Raw genomic sequence first — 20,917 nt, 5'->3', positions numbered from 1 at the left:
CTTAAAAAAACACCTGTGTTTGAAAATCAAAATAACCTGGTTGTTGTATAGATCATTAAACAGGCTGTGACAAGAATATAGTTAGTTTTTGTAGTGCTAGAGAATTTGGATTCTCTTTTGAGTAGGAAGCCTTTAAAAAAAAAAAACCTTAGAAACTCGATAGGGAATAATTAATATGCTTGATGTTTCCTAAGGAAAAAATATCTAAATGATGCTGAAAGTAATCATTGTTCTTATGCTACTGAAGACTATTATTTTCAGGAGAAATTTGCAAAAGTGAAGCTTTGATTCGGAAATAAACGTACCACTTTTTACCCAGGAAGTATTTCTGAAAGTTGTATCTAACCACTGTTTTAGTAAATGAAATTATACTTAAACACACTAACATAGCTTACTATAGAGTCTTATTTTGAATAGTTTTGCAAATCAGAGAATAGTCACCATCCTAATTTTGTATTATTCTTGATTTTCACATACGTATTTGAGTTGCTTAAAGTATGAAATAGATTTAAAGATGTCAGGTGAGGTTCTTGGCTTTTATAGTTTAGTGGCCTTTTGGAAGTAGATTTTGTGACTCTCTGATGGCTTTTTTAAAATTTTTATTGAAGTATAGTTGCTTTACAATGTTGTGTTATTTTTGATGGCATTTATATTTACTTCTGCTTTATTGGGGTCAGTCTTTAAAAACAGTTTTAAACATCTTTAAAAGAACATTAGACATTTAAAAACTTTTTGAACCATATGTGCATTGGCTCCACAAGTGTTCTTCCCTCCACCCCCCCATGCCAGAAGTTTAAATTGGTAAGATTATTTTGCCTAATTATAGGTAATTCATGGGGTGTAGGACTTTGTTTTAATCACTGCCATATGCCCAAAGCCTTCCAAGAGTACTTGGTATATAGTAGCAATTCAGTAAGTGTTGTTGAGTGAATCTCAGTAAAGGAAAAGGCAGCTGAGGTAAATTGGGTGTTCTTACCTCTGTTGATATCCAACTAGTGTTTTAATCACTTCAGAAGCTTCTTCATTTCTAATTTATTTCTGTGGAGAAGTCACGTGTCTTCTGTTTCTGAAGTGTGCTGATTACCAGATTATGGTTGTCCTTTAATATTTTCTTCCCAGTTGTTCTATTCCTGGAGTTAGTTTGTTTAACAATAGTGTTTGTGGGCCTCCCCTGGCGGTCCAGTGGTTAAGACTTCACCTTCCACTGCACGGGGTGCGGGTTCGATCCCTGGTGGGGGAGCTAAGATCCCACATGCCTCGCGGCCAAAAAACATAAAACAGAAGCAATATTGTAACAAATTCAATAAAGACTTTAAAAATGGTCCACATCAAAAAAAAAATCTTAAAAAAAAAATTAAAAAATAGGGCTTCCCTGGTGGCACAGTGGTTGAGAGTCTGCCTGCCAATGCAGGGGACACGGGTTCGAGCCCTGGTCTGGGAAGATCCCACATGCCGCGGAGCAACAGGGCCTGTGAGCCACAACTACTGAGCCTGCGCGTCTGGAGCCTGTGCCCCGCAACAAGAGAGGCCGCGACAGTGAAAAGGCCCGCGCACCGAAATGAAGAGTGGCCCACGCTTGCCGCAACTAGAGAAAGCCCTCGCACAGAAACGAAGACCCAACACAGCCAAAAATAAATAAATAAATAAATAAATTTTAAAAATAAAATAAAAAAATAGTGTTTGTATAAAAAAAAAAATTATTTCTTCACAGTCCAGTTCTTTGGGCCAGTTTTGTAGATTGGTTATATCCTTAAGTGTTTCAAAATCAAAACTGATTAATGTGAGGGATTATTCTCAGAAACAGTGTGGCTATAAGCAATCAGTGGATTTTGGTATTTAGCTTTATTCTCTCTTCAGTTATGATAAGTCATAATACCATCACATTTTAGCAAGAGATGAATATGTGAACATTTTAGCATGTTTGTCATTGTAGAAGTAAGCCTACCTTCTAAATATAGAATGTACAATACTGTTTGGTTAACGAAACATCATTTAAAGTTTTTTCCATCTCTTTAAAAAATTTTTTTTAATTAATTAACTGATTTTTTTGGGCTGCGTTGGGTCTTCATTGCTGTGCGCGGGCTTTCTCTAGTTGTCGAGAACGGGGGCTACTCTTCGTTGCAGTGCACGGGCTTCTCATTGCGGCGGCTTCTCTTGTTGCAGAGCACAGGCTCTAGGCACGTGGGCTTCAGTAGTTGTGGCTCGCAGGCTCTAGAGCGCAGGCTCAGTAGTTGTGGTGCACGGGCTTAGTTGCTCCGCGGCATGTGGGATCTTCCCGGACCAGGGATCGAACCCGTGTCCCCTGCGTTGGCAGGCGTATTAACCACTATACCACCAGGGAAGCCCCTAAAAAAGTTTTTTAATTGAGGTACGAATGACATACAATATTATTTTAGTTTCAGGTTTACAACACAATGATTTGATATTTGTATATAGATTTACAGTTTTGATTTAGAAAATATGAATATCAATTTTTTTCCCCATCACATGAATACATTGGTGTTGGAACATTCTAGATGTGGTATGTTTTCTTTCCTTTTTCCCCCCTTGTCCAGTAGGCTAGATCACAGTCATAGTATCTATATATAGATCTTTGGCTGAAGAGGACAGTTTCTTTTAAGGAAAGTATTTAGTGTTCTGGTTGAAGTTGCCTCCTTTGAAATGAAATAAACAACAAAATGTTCTTATTTTAATGGATTTTAAGAAATATTTGTCCCTGTTAAGAGAAACCAAGAAATAGGGAACCTGGATTTCATTCAATTTGTTTTAAAAAGAAGTTGAGTTTTCTAGGGAATATTATATTAGCAAACATTCTGTTGCTACCTACCCTTTGAAAAGTCATAACTATAGGTTGTTATTCAGATGTTCCACAGTGATGTGCTCTATGATAGGATTTATCATTGATCACAAATGAATAAATTGAGGGAATTTTTTTCTTTTTTTAAATGCTGCAACCGCTTCCTGTATGTATCGTTCAGTGTCTTTTCCCAGTGAGATTTTTCCTTGGTCAGGAGCCTCTAATGAAATAAATTACTATTTGGCGCAGGCAGTAATGTTGCCTTCAGATTGTTTTTAAAGCCAGACTGTTTGTTTTCTGTGAGTTCTCTGAGTGGACTAATTGTAAATGTGACAGCCCTTTTGATGCCACTTTCTCTGGAGTTACTGGTGTTCTTCAAAGTTTGGCTTTGTTGTGTGCAGAAAGAGAGATAGATGTTGGCGGACTTGGGAAGACTTCATTAAAAGGAAACAAGTTCTAAGGAAAACTCCTTCAAGAGTTTTATTCGTTCATAACAGAACTCAAATGCACATAAGTTTTCCAAGCACTGAAGATCTAAGGTTATTTTCCAGACCTTTTACTTATTATATATTTTCAGTAAGGTCTTGATGAACCCCTCCACCCCCCAAATCCTCTTAGAGTTCTTTTAGTGTAGCAAATGACTTGATGATGGTCACTGTCCAGTTGATCTGTCTTTGATGTTATTTCTTTAAGGAAAAAGTCCCACCTTGGGCCCTGAGTACTGATTTACCAGGATGAGTAGTTAAGTGAGAGATCGGAAGCTAGAGCTAGTTTTTTCACTTTCTTCCACCTTCCCCCCTCCCCCTGCATTATTTTAGAGGAGGTTGTTCATGTTCTCAAGTAGCAGTACAAAAATCTCACACCCTGACTTAACCAGTATGAAAACAACTGCTGTAGCACAAAGTGTCCTTCCTGTGTCCCCAGCTAAAATTGGGGGAGGGACAAAGCCCAATTGTTACTTTACCCCATCCTGTCTGCCTGCTAGAAGGCCTGTTTCCTACCCTAATGGTTTCTGCCTAACAAATGGTGTTTCTTTTTTACAGCATTATGATCCTGGACTTGTTGTGGTGATGGTAAACTTAGCAGTGGTAATTTTTTATTTTCAGACTGAATTACTCCTTTTGTCATCAGTGCACCAATATGTTAGGCTTACTTTCTCTGTTGTAGCCTTCATCCTTCTGCTTGGTCTTTTTCATTTTCCTTTCCTTTCCTTATGCAACTTGTCTGATCCTTGTTCATTAAAGGGTAATGTTAAGAAGGGATGTATCTGTTTGTGTTAGAACTGCCAAAAAGAAAAAAATCAGTTAAAACATTAAATTCTAATACTGTAAAAACTTGATTTCCCCACAATATAATGGGCACTAGCACTTGCTACTGCAATCTATAAATAAATTAAAACAAACTTTGACTGCCTTAGAAGGCAAAAGTACTAATGTAGAGTTTATAACAGGGGTTTACAGAGGTAATGAATTTATACCAAATTTTCTTACAAAGCAAATTCTGACAAACTGAAAAAGATATCAAATTAAAAAAAAGTAAAATTACTTTGACATTTCTTTTCAATTCTTTCATTGGACCATTTCTTTTTACCAGTAAATCCCTGATTGAGACGTTATGAAAGTGATATTGCACCTAGGAAGTCATTTTTATAACCTGTCTTTAATTTGGTTCTTTTGCTAAAGATTGCAGTCACTGCTTATTTATTATACCATTGGGCATAATAATGCATTTTTATTTTGTTTAACTGGCAGTATTTGATAGTATCTAAAAGACGGCTGTATTTTAGAACTTTGTTCTCTTTTCTGGCATGAGATGTTCTTTATTAAACATTTTTTCCCACTGTTCCTAATTACCTTCTTATTGTTCACAAGCAATAATGGGATATTGGTGATAAGTAATTGAACTTCTGAATTTGTTTTTCATTACTTTTTGAAACACAAATTAATCCCACAAATACAGAGCAACTGGATGCAAGTGGTTGCTGGTCACTTTGGAAACAGTTTCTTTTTTTTTTCCTCCTGGACTAATCCTAGTCATGATCATGGCTTTTATTGCTTTTTTCTTTTTCCAAATTTGTTTTTGGTAATATCTCAGATTTAGCCTGACAAAACTCAACTTTTAGCCCAAAGGTATAATATATATGTGTGTATAACAAAAAAACAAAAATAAAAAAACAATTGTTTACACCAGCCTGAGTGAAATGATGAGGGAAGTAAACATTGTGTTTTTTCACTAAAGGTATACAACGGATAAGGTAAGTCCTCTTTTCAGTGGGCTTACATCACAATAAACAGCGCAAGTTGTGATGTAAAACAGCTGTGGTAGTAAAGTGCTTGTCTGCCCCATTTTGCTTTGTTTGGCTGGTTATGAGTGGATTAAATATACATTTTTTAAAATCTCCAGCATAGATCAATTAGTTTAAAGTCAATTTTCTTCGCAACTAGTCCTTTTCACAGCTTACTGATTGCCACAGCCAGTGTTAAATCTACTCTGGAAAATGGGACCTCAGAGCACCAGTTTAAAAGTGAAACTATTTTTTGTTCCTAAGGGCAACTAACTGTTGCTTTCTATTTAATTTTTTTCACCACCTCATTTAATTGTAAAGCATCTTTTGAATATAAAAAAAATATTAAACACTCTGAGTTGCTGTTATTGAATTTTCCTGTATCATGTTTGAAACTGTGCTCTTCCGATTTAAACATGTCAGTTGAGATATTTATTACCAGTTTTAAAAGTGTGTGTGGGAAGATGTCAGTGGACAGTAAGAGTGAAGTGATTCTTGGTGGAAAGTTATTTGGAGGTCTTTTTAAAAAGGAATTTCTAATGTTTTTGATTTTAAACTTCCTGGTGCCATTGCTTAGGAAGTGCTTTTGCATTACTTATTTAATTTTGCCATAGTAATCTGGAATCATCCCCAACTGGAAGGTCAACCAAGGTGGTTAGTTGGGCTTAAACTGGGAGAAGTAGGTTTGGTTGTAAGCTGTGAGAATGGCTTGTGTTTGGTTCACTGTAGCTTTCTGGTCTCTGCACTCCAAGGCAAGATCTCTAACCACCCAAACCCAATGTGTAAAGCGAACTGTTGACTTAGCTTTGCATCTCACCTTGATTATATGTTCCTGTTACAGGGAGAACAGATCCCATTCCAATCGTTGTCAAGTATGATGTCATGGGCATGGGTCGCATGGAAATGGAGGTAAATTGATCTCATTGGTTCACTTGTTTTATGGGATATTTAAAATTGATACTAATTTCAAATTCAGATGTAGTTTTAATGTTTTTGAGGGGAAATTTTAAAATGTATTTTACATTCTCATTTAGTGCTGCCTTTGAGGCAGGTGGGTGGCAAATAATGCCCCTGTTATAAAGAAGTTGAATGGTTTCCCCAGGGTTATGCCACAAGGCAAGGTCAGATTTAAACCCAGACCCCGGTGCTCATTTCCATAGGCAGTGTTGCTCAACTCTTAAAATAATTGCTGTGGTAGAAGCTTTGTCTCTGTAGAGCTGTGTACACCTGTCATCTGTGATATCTTCTTTTCATTGCCTGAAATATTTTTCTCCATTTACTCCTAATTCTTTGGCATTGAACATTGAAGTAAAGTCTATTATCATCAACACATGTGCCTGTTGGGAACCACCAGCATGAAAGGATTAATGAACTATTTTGCATGCTATTTTCTCTGTGGGGTGACAATAAAGCAAGAGGTAGCTGAGCAAAAAGTTAGAAGTTTCTTATTTTCATACAATACTGTAGTTGTGTAAATGACTTTTTTATGACTAATTGGGGGTACTTTAGGAATTAAGACTAATTATATCTGTTTTTGTTAAGCTTGATTATGCCGAAGATGCTACCGAACGGCGCCGTGTCCTAGAAGTGGAAAAAGAAGACACGGAAGAACTGAGACAGAAGTACAAGGTACTTAAATGAAGCCATTCTTGCATGTGGGGTGTTCACACTGAGATATTCATTTTGGTGGAAAGAATCTGTTGACAGCAACATTTGTTTGACCTTTGGTGGTGATTAGTCTTAGACCTCGGGTTTCTGTTACTTTCTTATTTATTGCTTCTGTAAAAACTATAGAGATAATAATAACCACTTTGTATTATTATCTGTTGGGGAGAGTGCATTAGTGTTTGAAAACACAGTGCCTGGTATACATTAGGTAGTAATAGCAGTAAAAATTGGTGAGTCCTTTGAGAGCTTGATACCTATTGATAAGCCTTTCCTTTTTTAATGGATGAGGTGTTTGAAGAATGACAAACAATTGAGAACTTCAGTATCTTCCTTTTTAAGCAGGTAGTTATAGGAAACTGCAGCTTAGAACATGTTATAAGTTAGCTTTCAAAAAGACTGACAAGGGTACATGCCTTTCAAGATGTTTTAGTAAGCCCAATCTCTACCATAAAATAGGTAAATTTGAAGATAAGAAACAGAATTAGTGAAGATTATCATATAGAAACTGATTTTGGTCATGATACTTAAGGTGAGAAGAGAGAAAAGGGATTCATTTTTAAAAATCTGTTCTACTGTAAAAAAAATATATAAAGCAAAAACTGACAGAACTACAAGGAGCAATGTTATACCTACCACAGTTGTTGGAGATTTTAATATACCTCTCAGTAATTGATAAAAGTAGAGGAAAACAATCAGCAAGGATGTTTGGAAGACTGGAACATCTCATTTAACAAATTTCAAAATGATTATATAGACCTATGCACCCAATCACTTTGAAAGTAACAAATTTCAAATATATATGAAACATTTATTTAAACAAATTTTTTACCATGTTCTGTGTCATAAAGTATCAACAGATTTCAAAGAACTGAAATCAAGTTATCAAGCCATAAAACAATTTTTTAAAAATATTTTTAAAAATCTCTGTTTCAAAATTAAGAAGCACATTTTTACATATAACCTATCAGTAAAAGAAGAAATCACAATGGTAACTGGAAAATATTTTGGACTGAAAGATAGAAATGCTACACATCAAAACTTGTAAGATAAGCTAAAGCAATATGATATATGATAGCAAATACATGTCCTTTTTATTTTTAACATCTTTATTGTAGTATAATTGCTTTACAATGGTGTGTTAGTTTCTGCTGTATAACAAAGTGAGTCAGCTATACATATACATACATCCCCATATCTCCTCCCTCTTGCGTCTCCCTTCCACCCACCCTATCCCACGCCTCTAGGTGGACACAAAGCACCGAGCTGATCTCCCTGTGCTATGCGGCTGCTTCTCACTAGCTATCTGTTTTACATTTGGTAGTGTATATATGTCCATGTCACTCTCTCACTTTGTCCCAGCTTACCCTTCCCCCTCCCCGTGTCCTCAAGTCCATTCTCTACATCTGAGTCTTTATTCCTGTCCTGCCCCTAGGTTCTTCAGAACCATTTTTTTTTTTTTTTTTAGATTCCATATATATGTGTTAGCATACGGTATTTGTTTTTCTCTTTCTGACTTACTTCACTCTCTATGACAGACTCTAGGTCCATCCACCTCCCTACAAATAACTCAATTTCATTTCTTTTTATGGCTGAGTAATAATATTCCATCATATATGTGCCCCATCATATATATGTGCCCCATCTTCTTTATCCATTCATCTGTCGATGGACACTTAGGTTGCTTCCATGTCCTGGCTATTGTAAATAGAGCTGCAATGAACATTGTGATACATGACTCTTTTTGAATTATGGTTTTCTCAGGGTATATGCCCAGTAGTGGGATTGCTGGGTCGTATAGTAGTTCCATTTTTAGTTTTTTGAGGAACCTCCGTACTGTTCTCCATAGTGGCTGTATTAGTGTACATTCCCACCAACAGTGCAAGAGGGTTCCCTTTTCTCCACACCCTCTCCAGCATTTATTGTTTGTAGATTTTTTGACGATGGCCATTCTGGCCATTCTGACCATGTGAGGTGATACGTCATTGTAGTTTTGATTTGCATTTCTCTAATGATTAGTGATGTTGAGCACCCTTTCATGTGTTTGTTGGCAATCTGTATATCTTCTTTGGAGAAATGTCTATTTAGGTCTTGATAGCAAATACATGTCCTTAAATGCTTATCTTAGAAAAAAAAGAAAGGCAGGAAATAAATGAAGTAAACGTTCCTCTTGGGAAGTTAGCAAAAGAATAGCAAAATAAACCCAAAGAATGTTAAAGAAAAGAAATAATGAAGATAAGATAAAGATAAGAACAAAAGAGAATGAAACAGAAAACAAACGTACAACAAATCCAAAAGTTAGTTCTTTGACATACTTGTGATATTAAGAAAGAAAAGAACATAGAAAACCAATGTCAATAATGAAAAAAAGAGGATATCATTGCAGATGCAGCAGGCACTAAAAGATAAAAATAGTATGGATAATTTTATGCTTTGAATGCAAAGATAGGTTTAAGTGGACAAACTCCTAAAAAATATAACTTGCTAAAATAGACTTGAAGAGAATAGAAAACCTTGGTAATCCTCTAACATATGTAAATTATATAAATTGAATCTGTGGTGAAAAATCTTTCCATACAGCCCAAATAATTTCATAATGAGTTCTATCACAATTCATAAAAGAAATAACTTCAGTCTTGACCAACAATTTCTGATCTTCCAGAGGATTGAAAATGGAGAAAAACTCCCAGCTCATTTAATTAGAGACTAGATGGTAACTCCTGACAAGGACAGTATGATAAGAATAATTATATGACGTTGATGTATAACACAGATGCAGATCTTAAAACACCAGAACCAATTTAGGATATACCATGACCAAGTTATCCCACGAATGCAAGATTGATTTAATGTTAAAATCAATTCATGTAGTCAACCATATTAAATGATTAAAGGAAAAAAATTATATGATCATCTCAATAGATGCAAAAAAACCAAGAGCATTATATAAAATTCAGCATTCATTCATGATGAAAAGTCTTGTCCAACTTGACAAAGAAAGGACCTTTTTTAACCAGATGGAATGCCTACAAAAACTATATAGGAGACATCATACTTAATATTGAAAAGTCGAAAGCTTTCCTTTTGAGATGGGGAAACATAACAGGGATACCTGCTGTCATTGTTTGTATTAAACATTGTGCTGGAGGTCTTAAGCAGCACAGTAAGACAGACAGGCAAAAACAAACACAGATACAAGAGATGAAAGGGAGAGACAGAACTGTCATTGTTTGCAGGTATGATTATGTTCATGATATCCAAGAAAATTTACAGATTAGTTACACAAATAACGGAGTTTAGCAGGATGCTAGATACAAAATCATACATTTAAATTTTCATATTAGAAAATGGATATAACAAAAATGTCACCAATTGTAATAGCAAAAAAAATACATGAAGCACTTGGGTATAGATCTAATGAGATGCGGGAGACTTAAGGCAAAAATTCTGAAGCATTATTTAGAGGCATTAAAGAATAATGAATTTTAAAAATAAGATTTTTTTATGATCATGAATTAGAAGACTCAATATTGTAAAGGTATCTGTTTTCCCCCAATTTTTCTATATATTTCAAATCAATCAGATAAAAATCCCAACAGGATTTTGTATGGAATTTTGTATGGAAGTATAAAGGGCCAAGAATAGTCAAAGCATTCTTAAAGTATAAGATAGAAAGCTACAGTAATTAAGATATGTGATATTGGCACAAGGTTAGACCAATGGAACAGAAAAGAGAGCCCAGTTGCAGACCCTTACATATTTGACCACTTGATAAGACAAAGATGGTATTGCAGATAAGTGGGGGAAAGAATGAATTTTTCAGTAAAAGGTTCTGAGACAGTTGGTTATCCATATGGGAAATAGTGAATTTGAACTTCTACCCCATACCATACAATAATCAATTGCAGGTGGATTAAAGATTTAAATGTAAAAGGAAAAAACATAGAGCTTAGAAGATGTTATAGAGGATTTTCTCTTTTCACCGCACCTGACGTATTTACTTATTTTTTATTTCAGTGATACTTTATAATGAAAATTGTTGAGCATACAGAAAAACTGAAAGATCTATATAGTGAATACCTATATACCTACCACCTATATTCTACAATTAACACTTATAAATATTGTTTTATTATATATCAATCACTTTTTTAAGTGCCTTTTTTTAGTTCCTAAAATATCTTTTTGATTCTTTTCCCCAAAATTTGCTATTTTTTTGTTCTTTAAACAAAAACAAAATTTTTTGCCTTTTGGTTACTGTTTCTGCCTTTTTTAAAAAAACATTCTAAATGTTCTTATTTTATAATTTCTTTCAAATCTTCTGTTATCTGTAGTACTTCGTAAGCGTTTTTGTAGTTTGCTGCTTCTGACTTTCTTGCAGTGGTTTGTTTCCTTGTGTGGTTTGCAGTTTTGATTGTCATCTCATCCTCTGGATGTTTCTCGTATCCTGGATTTTAGAGGCGTTCTTATGGGGCAGTTCCGTATGTGCTTTTGCTAGAGACTCAAGTCTTTAACTGAAGACCTGAGAACTTTATATGGACTGGTTTTAAAATGTTAATACCTAAGCTAAGGGTTCCTGCTTTGGATGAAAGGTGTAAATTCTTTAGGTCCACCAATGACTGTGGTCTGAAATTCCAACCTTCTATGCATGACCTTTTCCATTTATACCTTGGTAGATGGTGAGTTTTTTGATGCGTTCAGGGGATAGCAGGTGATGATGTAGTGCCGTTTTTCTAGTCCCTGTTTCAAGGATGGAGGCAACCATTCATCTCTCTGAGCATTTCGCAGGGAGAGCTTAGTAGGCCTTCTACCATCAAGGTCCTGAGGCCTCATGTTTAGGTGCCTAGGGATTGCCCTGTCTTGTTGAGCTCAGCTATATATTAAATTTTTTGTGTTTTATTTTATCCGGAGTTATAATATGGTGAAATCTCTCTTCCTTCTCTTCCTTTTTTTCTTTCCCTGTTCTCTTTTCCCTACCCCTTTCTTTATGCACTCTTCAACCCATTTAGACTGGCTTTAGCACTTTTCACTGAACCAGTTTTTTCAAGGCTGCAAAATACCTTTATTTGCTAAATCCAGTAGACCTTTTAAAGTTCTTACTTTCTTCCACGTCCTGCTTCTTTGCATCATTCAATACAATTGACCACTCTTTTCTCTTTAAAACAATTTCTTTCCTCTTGCTTTTGAAGATTTTATACTTTCCTAGATTCCTCCTCCCTATCTCTCTTGCTGCTTCTATATAGATTCCTTTGTTGACTCCTTCTCTTCTGCCTGAACTTTTTTTGTCTCTTCTTATTTATTTGTTATGCTTAGAACATCTCATTTTATATTGGACTCAGAATTAGAAGTAGAAGCTCTCAGAGAAGACAGCCTCCGTCTCTTGGCAATCTGTTAGTGGCGTTTTTCTTTGGCCTTCTTTATTCTCTTGCCAGAAGTTTAGCATATTCTGCAGCCTCTTCCTTATTTTTCTTAGTACGCTGTTTCTTCAGAGCAATACGCTGACATTTGTGTTGCAGAACACATGGAGTAACAAGATGCTGAATCTTGGGTGCTTTGGTCCTAGGTTTCTTACCTTTGTGTAGAGGCTTTCTCACAACATACTGGCGGACATCATCTTTATTTTTTTTATTTTTTATTTTTTTTAACATCTTTATCGGAGTATAATTGCTTTACAATGGTGTGTTAGTTTCTGCTTTATAACAAAGTGAATCAGTTATACATATACATATGTTACCATGTCTCTTCCCTCTTGCGTCTCCCTCCCTCCCACCCTCCCTATCCCACCCCTCTAGGTGGTCACAAAGCACCGAGCTGATCTCCCTGTGCTATGCGGCTGCTTCCCACCAGCTGTCTATTTTACATTTGGTAGTGTATATATGTCCATGCCACTCTCTCACTGTCCCAGCTTACCCTTCCCCCTCCCTGTATCCTCAAGTCCATTCTCTAGTAGGTCTGCGTCTTTATTCCCGTCTTGCCCTTAGGTTCTTCATGACCATTTTTTTTTTGTTTTTTAGATTCCATATATATGTGTTAGCATACGGTATTTGTTTTTCTCTTTCTGACTTACTTCACTCTGTCGGACATCATCTTTAGAGAGATTGAAAAGTTTGTGGATTCTGCTAGCTCTTTTGGGCCCCAGGCGACAAGGCACAGTAGTATCAGTGAGTCAGGAATATCCTTCTCCCCTTTTTTTACGATGACCAAATTGAGAACACTCAGATTTGCATTCACAATGCAACCCTGTACAAATTTATGCTTTCTTTCTCCAGTCCTCTTTGGTCTGTAGCAGGAATGCCCCTTACTCAGTAGCAGGCGGACTCGGCCATGGGTCAAGACACCCTGCTTCATGGGGAAACCTTGTTTGTCGTTCCCACCACTGATTTGGACCACATAACCCTTCCATTCTTCACCCAGAGCATCAGCAGCAACTTCTGTGGCCGTACGCTTCTCATAAAAGGTGCGAAGTTTTCATTCATCGTTCACTTCAATGAGTTTCTGGAAGCCAGTAGCCGGGAAAGAGATGTTCCGCCCCATCCTGAAGTGGCTGATTGCCTCCGAGGCACCACAAAAAAGAGCTGCCTAAACTTTAGATGTTGGAGTTCTTCAGGTTAGGACCTGGGCCCTCTTTTTCTGTCTAACCACTGTCCTTAAGCATAGAATCGTCATGCCACTGTTTTGAAATTTTTCACATGGTTGGCTTTTATCCTTTAGGTCTTAGCTTAAATATTACTTCACTAGAAATCTTTCCTAACCACCCAATTTAAATAAATCCTCTACTTTATTCTCTTGCAACACTCTCATATATAATTTATAATTATAAATTTTTGCTTGTAACCTTATTTATAGGCTGACTACAGTACTGGAAAGAAAGGGCCTTGAGGAGAGAAACTGTCTATTTGTCTGGCAATATGTATACTGCATCCAGTATAGTGCCTGGCACATAAGTACTCAATAAATATGAGTCGAACAAATAAATTCTTGGAAATGATGGAGAAAACCAGGTTTATTTGGTATACTGTCAGAAATATAAACATTTTAGAGAATACATTTTTATTGTTTTTCAAGTAAAAGTTACACTATCAAGTAAATAATAAATACATGAAGTAGCTGAGTAATTCACAACCTCATTAGATTACACAATATATTTTGAGGCCCTTTCTCTCCCGACCAAGAAATTATTTCACTTTTGAACTCTTTGTGGTAGGTACAACAAGAATTACTTACTCCCATTTTATTGATCAGACTGTTTACTCAGAAATCTTGTCAACTTTGAATTATACAGCTTGCGAAACCCTCTCCCCTTCTTGATGTCACGCCTTTATTTCATATTTGTTCTTCACCTTCACATGACCTCGGAACCTTGACTTTAGTAACTTAGCCCCTCCTTAATTTATACTTCTTGAGCACCACAGATTGATTTTTTACTTCTCTCAACACTTTGATTCCAACTTCTTTTCTTCCTAATCCTTCTTTTGTCATACCTACTCACCAAGAACCTATCCCCACTCAGTAGAAATACTTGCATTCTTCATTTCTACGTCTTTACTGTAGTGCAGTGTGGGACTGGTGCCAACTCACTGGACTCCCAGAACTGCCAAGGAATCCTTTCACGCATCAACTCCCTCTTAGTCTCTTCAACTGTCATTCTCAAACATTGATCTTTAAGCCCTCATCTTCCCTCAGCTACCCTTGTCCTTCCTCCATCTTCCCTTACTCCTAGTAGAAAACTTAAAGAAAATTTGGACTATCAAATGGGAGTGCCTTCTTCTACCTGTAATATCTGCCATCAAACTTGGGTCTATCTCTTTCCATCCTTAAATATTTCTCCCTTGTTTCATAATCTGTCAAATGAAAATTCCTACCTACACCTGAATTCTGGATCCTAATCCTCTGTATTATCAAGGACCTTACATCTTTTTTCCTATATTGGCAAACTCACTTTGCACTCATTCATTTCCTATCACCAGTAAACATGCTCACACATTCTTGGGGGAAAAGAACCACTAAAACTAATAAAAAAAACCTTACTCTGTTGACTCTTACTCTCTGTAGCTACCATCTTTTCTTTTTACTTGTCTTTAGAACCAAAATTCTGAAAGAATAGTCTCTACACTCACTGCCTTCTATTCTTTTTTTTTTAATTTTCATTTTTATGAAAGTTGTACATAGTTTTAAAGCCAAATAGCTCTACCATGCTTTTAACTGAAAAAAACAAAAACAAAAATTGCAGTCCCGTTTTGATACCCTTAGTATCTTGTTAAATATTGATAAGATATTTTAAAAATATGTGTAAGATATGAAGAGTAACTACAGACACTTGTGTGTCTTCTGCTCTGTTTAAGAAGAACATATCAACAACTTTATGATCCCGTCCCATTTCTTCCTCATTCAGAGGTAAGCACTGTCCTGGATTTTGTGTTTATCATTCACTTGCATTTTTTCAGGTAGATTTTTGCTGTTGTTGAGATAAAATTCACCGTTTTAACCATTATATAATATACAGTTTAGTGACTTAGCATATACACAATGTTGTACAACTGTCACCACTAATTCCAGAACATTTACATCACCCCAAAAAGAAACCTTGTACCCTTTAGCAGTCATTCCTCATTCCCCGTGTTCTCCCTCCCCCAGCAACCACTTTCTGTCTCTATACGTTTGCCTATTCTGAACATTTCATATAAATTAAATCATTCAATATGTGGCCTTTTGTATCTGACTTCTTTTACTTAGCATAATGTTTTCAAAGTTCATCCATATAAATAGCATATATCAGTACTTTACTCCTTTTTAGGGCTGAATAATATTGCATTGTATGAATATACTTGTTTGTTTAATTATTCATCAGTTAATGGACATATGAGTTGTTTCCACTTTTTGGCTATTATGAATAATGCTGCTTTGAATATCTTGTACAAGTTTTTGTGTGAATATATTTTTCAGTTCTCTTTTGTATATACCTAGGAATGGCATTGCTAGTTATATGGTAACTCAGTGTTTAACTTTTAAGGAACTGCCAGACTCTTTTCCACAAATGGTTGCACCATTTTGTATTCTCACTAGTACTATATGAGAGTTACAATTTCTCTACATTCTCATCAACACTTGTTGTTTTCTGTCTTTTTTATTATAGCCATCCTAGTAGGTGTGAAGTAGTAGTATCTTCTTGTGGTTTTGGTTGAGCATCTTTTCATGTGCTTATTGGCCTTTTAACTATGTTCTTTGGAGAAATGTCTGTTCAGATCTTTTGCCCATTTTTTAAATTGGGCTGTCCTTTTATTGTTGAGTTATAAGAATTCTATATGAATTCTGGAATGAGACCCTTGTCAGGTGTATGACTTGCAAATATTTTCTTCCATTTTTTGTTGTCATTTCACTTGATAATGCCCTTTGGTGCTCAGAGTTTTAAAATTTGATGAAGTCCATTTTATCTTTGTTTCTTTTGTTGCTGATGTTTTTGATGTCATATTTAAGAACCCATTGCCTAATCCAAGGCCATGAAAAGTTACACCTATGCTTCCTTCTAAGAGTTTTATAGTTTTAGCTCTTAACATTTAGGTCTTTGATATATTTTGAATTAATTTTTATATGTCATGTGGGCTTCCCTGTTGGCTCAGTGGTTAAGAATCTGCCTGCCAATGCAAGGGACACGGGTTTGAGCCCTGGTCCGGGAAGATCCCACATGTGGCGGAGCAACTAAGCCCGTGTGCCACAACTACTGAGCCTGAGCTGTAGAGCCTGCAAGCCACAACTACTGAGCCCACGTGCCACAACTACTGAAGGCTGTGCGCCTAGAGCCTGTGCTCTGCAACAAGAGAAGCCACGACAATGAGAAGCCCACGCACCACAACGAAGAGTAGACCCCACTTACCGCAACTAGAGAAAGCCCGCGCACAGCAACGAAGACCCGACACAGCCATAAATGAATGAGTGAATGAATAAATAAATAAATAAATTTTTAAAAATTTTATATGTCATGTTTGGTAGGGGGTCCAAATTCAGTCTTTTGCATGTGCCTACCCAGTTGTCCCATCACTATTTGTTGAAAAGACTATTTTATCCCCATTGAATGGTCTTGGCCATTCAAAAATCAGTTGACCATAGATATATGGGTTTTTTTCTCTCAATTATTGGTATATTCCATTGATCTTTATGTCTTTGCAGTAACACACTGTCTTGATTACTGTTGCTTTGTAGCAAGTTTTGCAATTGAGAAGTGTGAGCCCTTCTACTTTATTCATTTTCAGGATTGTTTTGGCTATTCTTGGTCCCTTGTAATCCTATGTGAATTTTAGAATCAGCTTGTCAATTTCTACAAAGAAGTCAGCTGGGATTCTGATAAAGATTATGTTGAATCTGTAGATCAGTTCAGGGAGTATTGCCATCTTAACAATGTTAAGTCTTCCAGTCCATGAACATAGGATGTTTTTTCATTTATTTACATCTTCTTTATTTCTTTCAATAATGTTTTTTTTTAAGCTCTGTTTCTTTTGTTAAATTTAATCCTAAGAATTCTCATTTTTTATGCTACTGTGATTTTTTTATATTGATCTTGTATCCTACAACTTTGCTAAACTCATTTAGCAGCTCTAGTAGTTATTTTTGTGAATCCTTTAGGGTTTATTACATATAATACCATATCATCTGTGAAAAAAGATAGTTTTACTTCTTCTTTTTTCCATCTGCTTTCCCATCTGGATGCCTTTTTTTTTTAAACATGTCTAATCGCCCTGCTTAGAACTTCCAATATAATGTTGAGTAGAAATGACAAGAGCAGATAGCTCTGTCTTAGAGGGGAAGAGACATCTTTGTTCTGATTTTAATGGGCAAGCTTTCAGTCTTTAAGTATGATGTTAGCTGGGGGGTTTTCATAGATGCCCTTATCAGATTGAGGAAGTTCCCTTCTATTTGTAGTTTGTTGAGTGTTTTTCTCATGAAAGGGTGTTACATTTTGTCAAATGCTGTTTTTGCATCTATGAAAAAAATAACATGAGGTTCCCCCCACCCCCATTAATGTGGTATATTATATAGATTTCATTTTTATGTGTTGAACCAATTTTGCATTCCTGGGATAGATCCTACTTGGTCATGGTCATGGTGTATAATCTTTTTAATATGCTGCTGGATTTGGTTTGCTAGCAATTTGTTCAGGATTTTTGCATCTATATTTATAAGAGATGTTAGTCTGTAGTTTTCTTGTGATGTCTTTGTATCAGGGTAATACTGGTCTCATGGAATGAATTAGAAAGTGTTATCACCTCTTTTATTTTCTCTTCCTTTTTAAGATGGTTTTACCATGTGTTTCATATCCCTAAATGTGTATTGTTTAATTTAACTGTTTTTGACTTTTATATAAATGGATTCATATATTTCCTGGTATACACGTATGAGAGTTTATCCAGGGTATGGCTTTTATTTGTTATTATTTGATTGCTTTAAAATAGTTAAACCTGTGTGTTTTTCCTAAACACTGCTTCACCTGTAGCCTGTGTATATTGATATATAATGTTGTCATTATCATTTTTCCCCTAGATATTCTAGTTTCAGATTTGTAGAAAGGCCTTTTTAAAAATGTTAATTCCCAGTTTCATTGTACTGTGTTCATATATGTTGCTTTTGTTATTTCTTCTTTGGGGAATTTATTATGGTTTCCTCTGTAGCCTAGTAGGGTCTTTTGGGGTGAGTGTTCTATGAGTACTTTTAAAAAAGATGTATGCCCTATTTTCAGGCACATAACCGTGTTAAAATATCCTTAAGGTGTTCTGTATCCTTGTTTATTTTTTATCTCTTTGACCTGTCATGAAATGAGATGATTTGAGTCTCCTTACTTTAGTATGTTCATGTGTTTCCCTTGAATCTCCTCTAGTTTCTGCTTTATGGATGTTGCTGCTAGATTATGATAGTTAGATATTAAGATTTTTAGATACCATGAGTTGCCCTCATTGACATTATAAGTACCTTTATCTTGTTTAAAGCTTTTAATGTAAATTCTACCTTGATTGAAAGTAAAAACCCTGACTCTTGCTTTCATTTTTTGTATATGTGTTGCTCAGTATGTCTCCATCCTTTTGAGTCTTTCTGAATCACCCTGTTTTGAATGTGCCCCTTATGATCATCATGGAGTTGGGTTTTGCTTTGTGTTACAGTATGAAAAACTTTTTTGAGTTAATTTTTTATATTTTATGTGACAGATATGTTTAGTTCATATTTATCTTTTTAAGTCACTGAGTCTGTGCTCTGTTTTTCTTCTATGAGTGTAAGGTAAATAAAGCTATAGATAGATGGATAGATATAGATAGGTGGATATAGGTTGGATTATGTTTTTGTTGTAATTACCTTTATAACTTAATAAAATTACCTTTCGTTCTTTATTTCTTTTAGAGAGTATCCATCATTTTCATACTGTAAGCAGGGGAAAGTTTCCTTGTTTCCTCTTTTTCCTCCCTTTCATTTCGTCTACCACCTAATATCAGTAAACTTAGTGTGTATGTAGCATACAATTAAATATGGTTGTATAATACTTACATTACTTAATTTTCAGTTTTAAATGGAGTTCTTTTTTACGTCTATTATAGTTGTAACGAAAGGCAAATTCTAATTCCCATTTACTTATCTCTACCCCCCTCCCCATGTTATATTAGTTATACCATTTCTTTCTTGTGAGGGCATATAACATGTACATTGTAATCTGACACCCTAGTAGCCCCACTCCTTTTAACCTCAATTCTACATGTAAATATATTCAAAGCAGCCTTCCAGTACTTCTGTTGAGTTTTTCCTCATCACTTCTGCTGTTTATTTCCTAGTAACTTCTTTAAAGGGGGTTGTACAAACAATATTTCCTGAATTATTTTTTTATATATAAAAATATATATAATATATGAGATTATATTTTATATTATATATTTATAATATAAGCATTATATAATCTCATATATTATATGAACCTATAAAAATAATTCAATCACATATATAAATATATGTACATTATAAAATCCTTGGTTAATACTTTCTTTCCCTAGATATCTTGTAGTGTTGTACCACTGGCTTCTGGAATTGAATATAATCCTGAAGAAATTGAAGGCTGAGCTGATTTCTCCCTTTGATGGTTTTACCTAGCTGCTCAGAGGAGTCTTTCTTTACCTTTAAGATTCAATAACTTTACTACAGTGTTGATTATGACCACTGTTTTGGGACTGTTTTCATTGGCACAAAATGTGCCCCTTCAACATGTAGATCAAGGCATGTGGTGGGGGTTTTTTGTTTTGGTTTTGGTTTTTTGGCCTGTATATTTGAAGGGATTTGGATATTTGTGTATTTGAAGGGATGTCTCCCATTGCTCCAATCCAAGTTCTTCCCTCTGCTTTTTCTAGATCTCAGAAATTCTTGATGAGTGCAAGAGATGTAGGTGTATCACTTCAAGTGAGCCATTTATCATACTTGAAGTATGTTTTTGCTGTCATTTTCTGAAATCTGCTACTGCTGGCCTTTTTTCACTGCTCACTTGGCCTTGAATGGCTTCTGCTTCATTTCTCCTCACATAACTTCTCTTATGCCTTTTTCTCTTATGCATTTTTTCATTCTCCAGATCATATCACCATTTTGCTTTTGTGTAGTATTCCAGAGAAAAAGAAAGTTTTTTTCCTGTGTTGCCACATTCATACCAGAAATCCTGGTATTGTTGTTTTCTGTTAGTTGCTGATGTACAGAAACATGATCTGTTTGTTTGTTTTTTATGTATCCAGCAACCTTCCATTACTAGTGTTTGGTAAGAGTTTATTATCTGAAGAGTTTGTTGGATTTTGTACATACTGTCTGCAAATAGTGACATTTCAGCATCCTCCTTTCCAGTTTTTACACCTTTCTTGCCTCCCTCCTTCCCTTCCTTCCTTTTCCTTGCTTCCACCCTCTACCTCCCCTTCCCCCTCCCCTCCCATTTCACTTCAGTGTTACCATTTCAGCTACATCTTAGGAGTTGAGGTGTGTCATTTTTATCTCTCAGTTTGAAATATTTTCTACTTGATTATGATTTCTTCTTTACTAAGTTATTTAAAAGTGTTTCTTAATTTCCAAATATGTGACTGTTTTTTCCCCTGATTATTGTATTACTGACTTCTAATTTAATTGTAATACAGAGAATAATACCAGTTGTTTGAAATGTGTTAAAGTGG

General features: G+C 35.5%; 1 protein-coding gene and 1 pseudogene across 5 annotated transcripts in view; one reads left to right on the top strand and one right to left on the bottom strand.

The window, feature by feature from the left end:
- Positions 1-20,917, top strand: part of GPATCH8 (G-patch domain containing 8) — a 112,659-nt gene that overhangs the window by 57,275 nt on the left and 34,467 nt on the right. For 3 of the 5 annotated variants that reach the window (XM_036835994.1, XM_036835997.1, XM_036835996.1), the window contains 3 exons: positions 5,923-5,990; positions 6,624-6,710; positions 20,120-20,191. In XM_036835994.1, coding sequence (XP_036691889.1) covers positions 5,923-5,990; positions 6,624-6,710; positions 20,120-20,191 — 227 coding nt within the window. Of the gene's footprint in view, positions 1-5,922; positions 5,991-6,623; positions 6,711-20,119; positions 20,192-20,917 lie in introns of those variants that run through there. The other 2 variants (XM_036835995.1, XM_036835998.1) reach the window with 2 other exon arrangements.
- On the bottom strand, positions 12,066-13,280 carry LOC118886374 (annotated as a pseudogene).

Source organism: Balaenoptera musculus, chromosome 20 (genome assembly GCF_009873245.2).
Source record: "Balaenoptera musculus isolate JJ_BM4_2016_0621 chromosome 20, mBalMus1.pri.v3, whole genome shotgun sequence".
NCBI lineage: Eukaryota > Metazoa > Chordata > Mammalia > Artiodactyla > Balaenopteridae > Balaenoptera > Balaenoptera musculus.
Note: the sequence above shows the minus strand (reverse complement) of the source record. Positions and strands in the feature narration are given on the sequence as shown.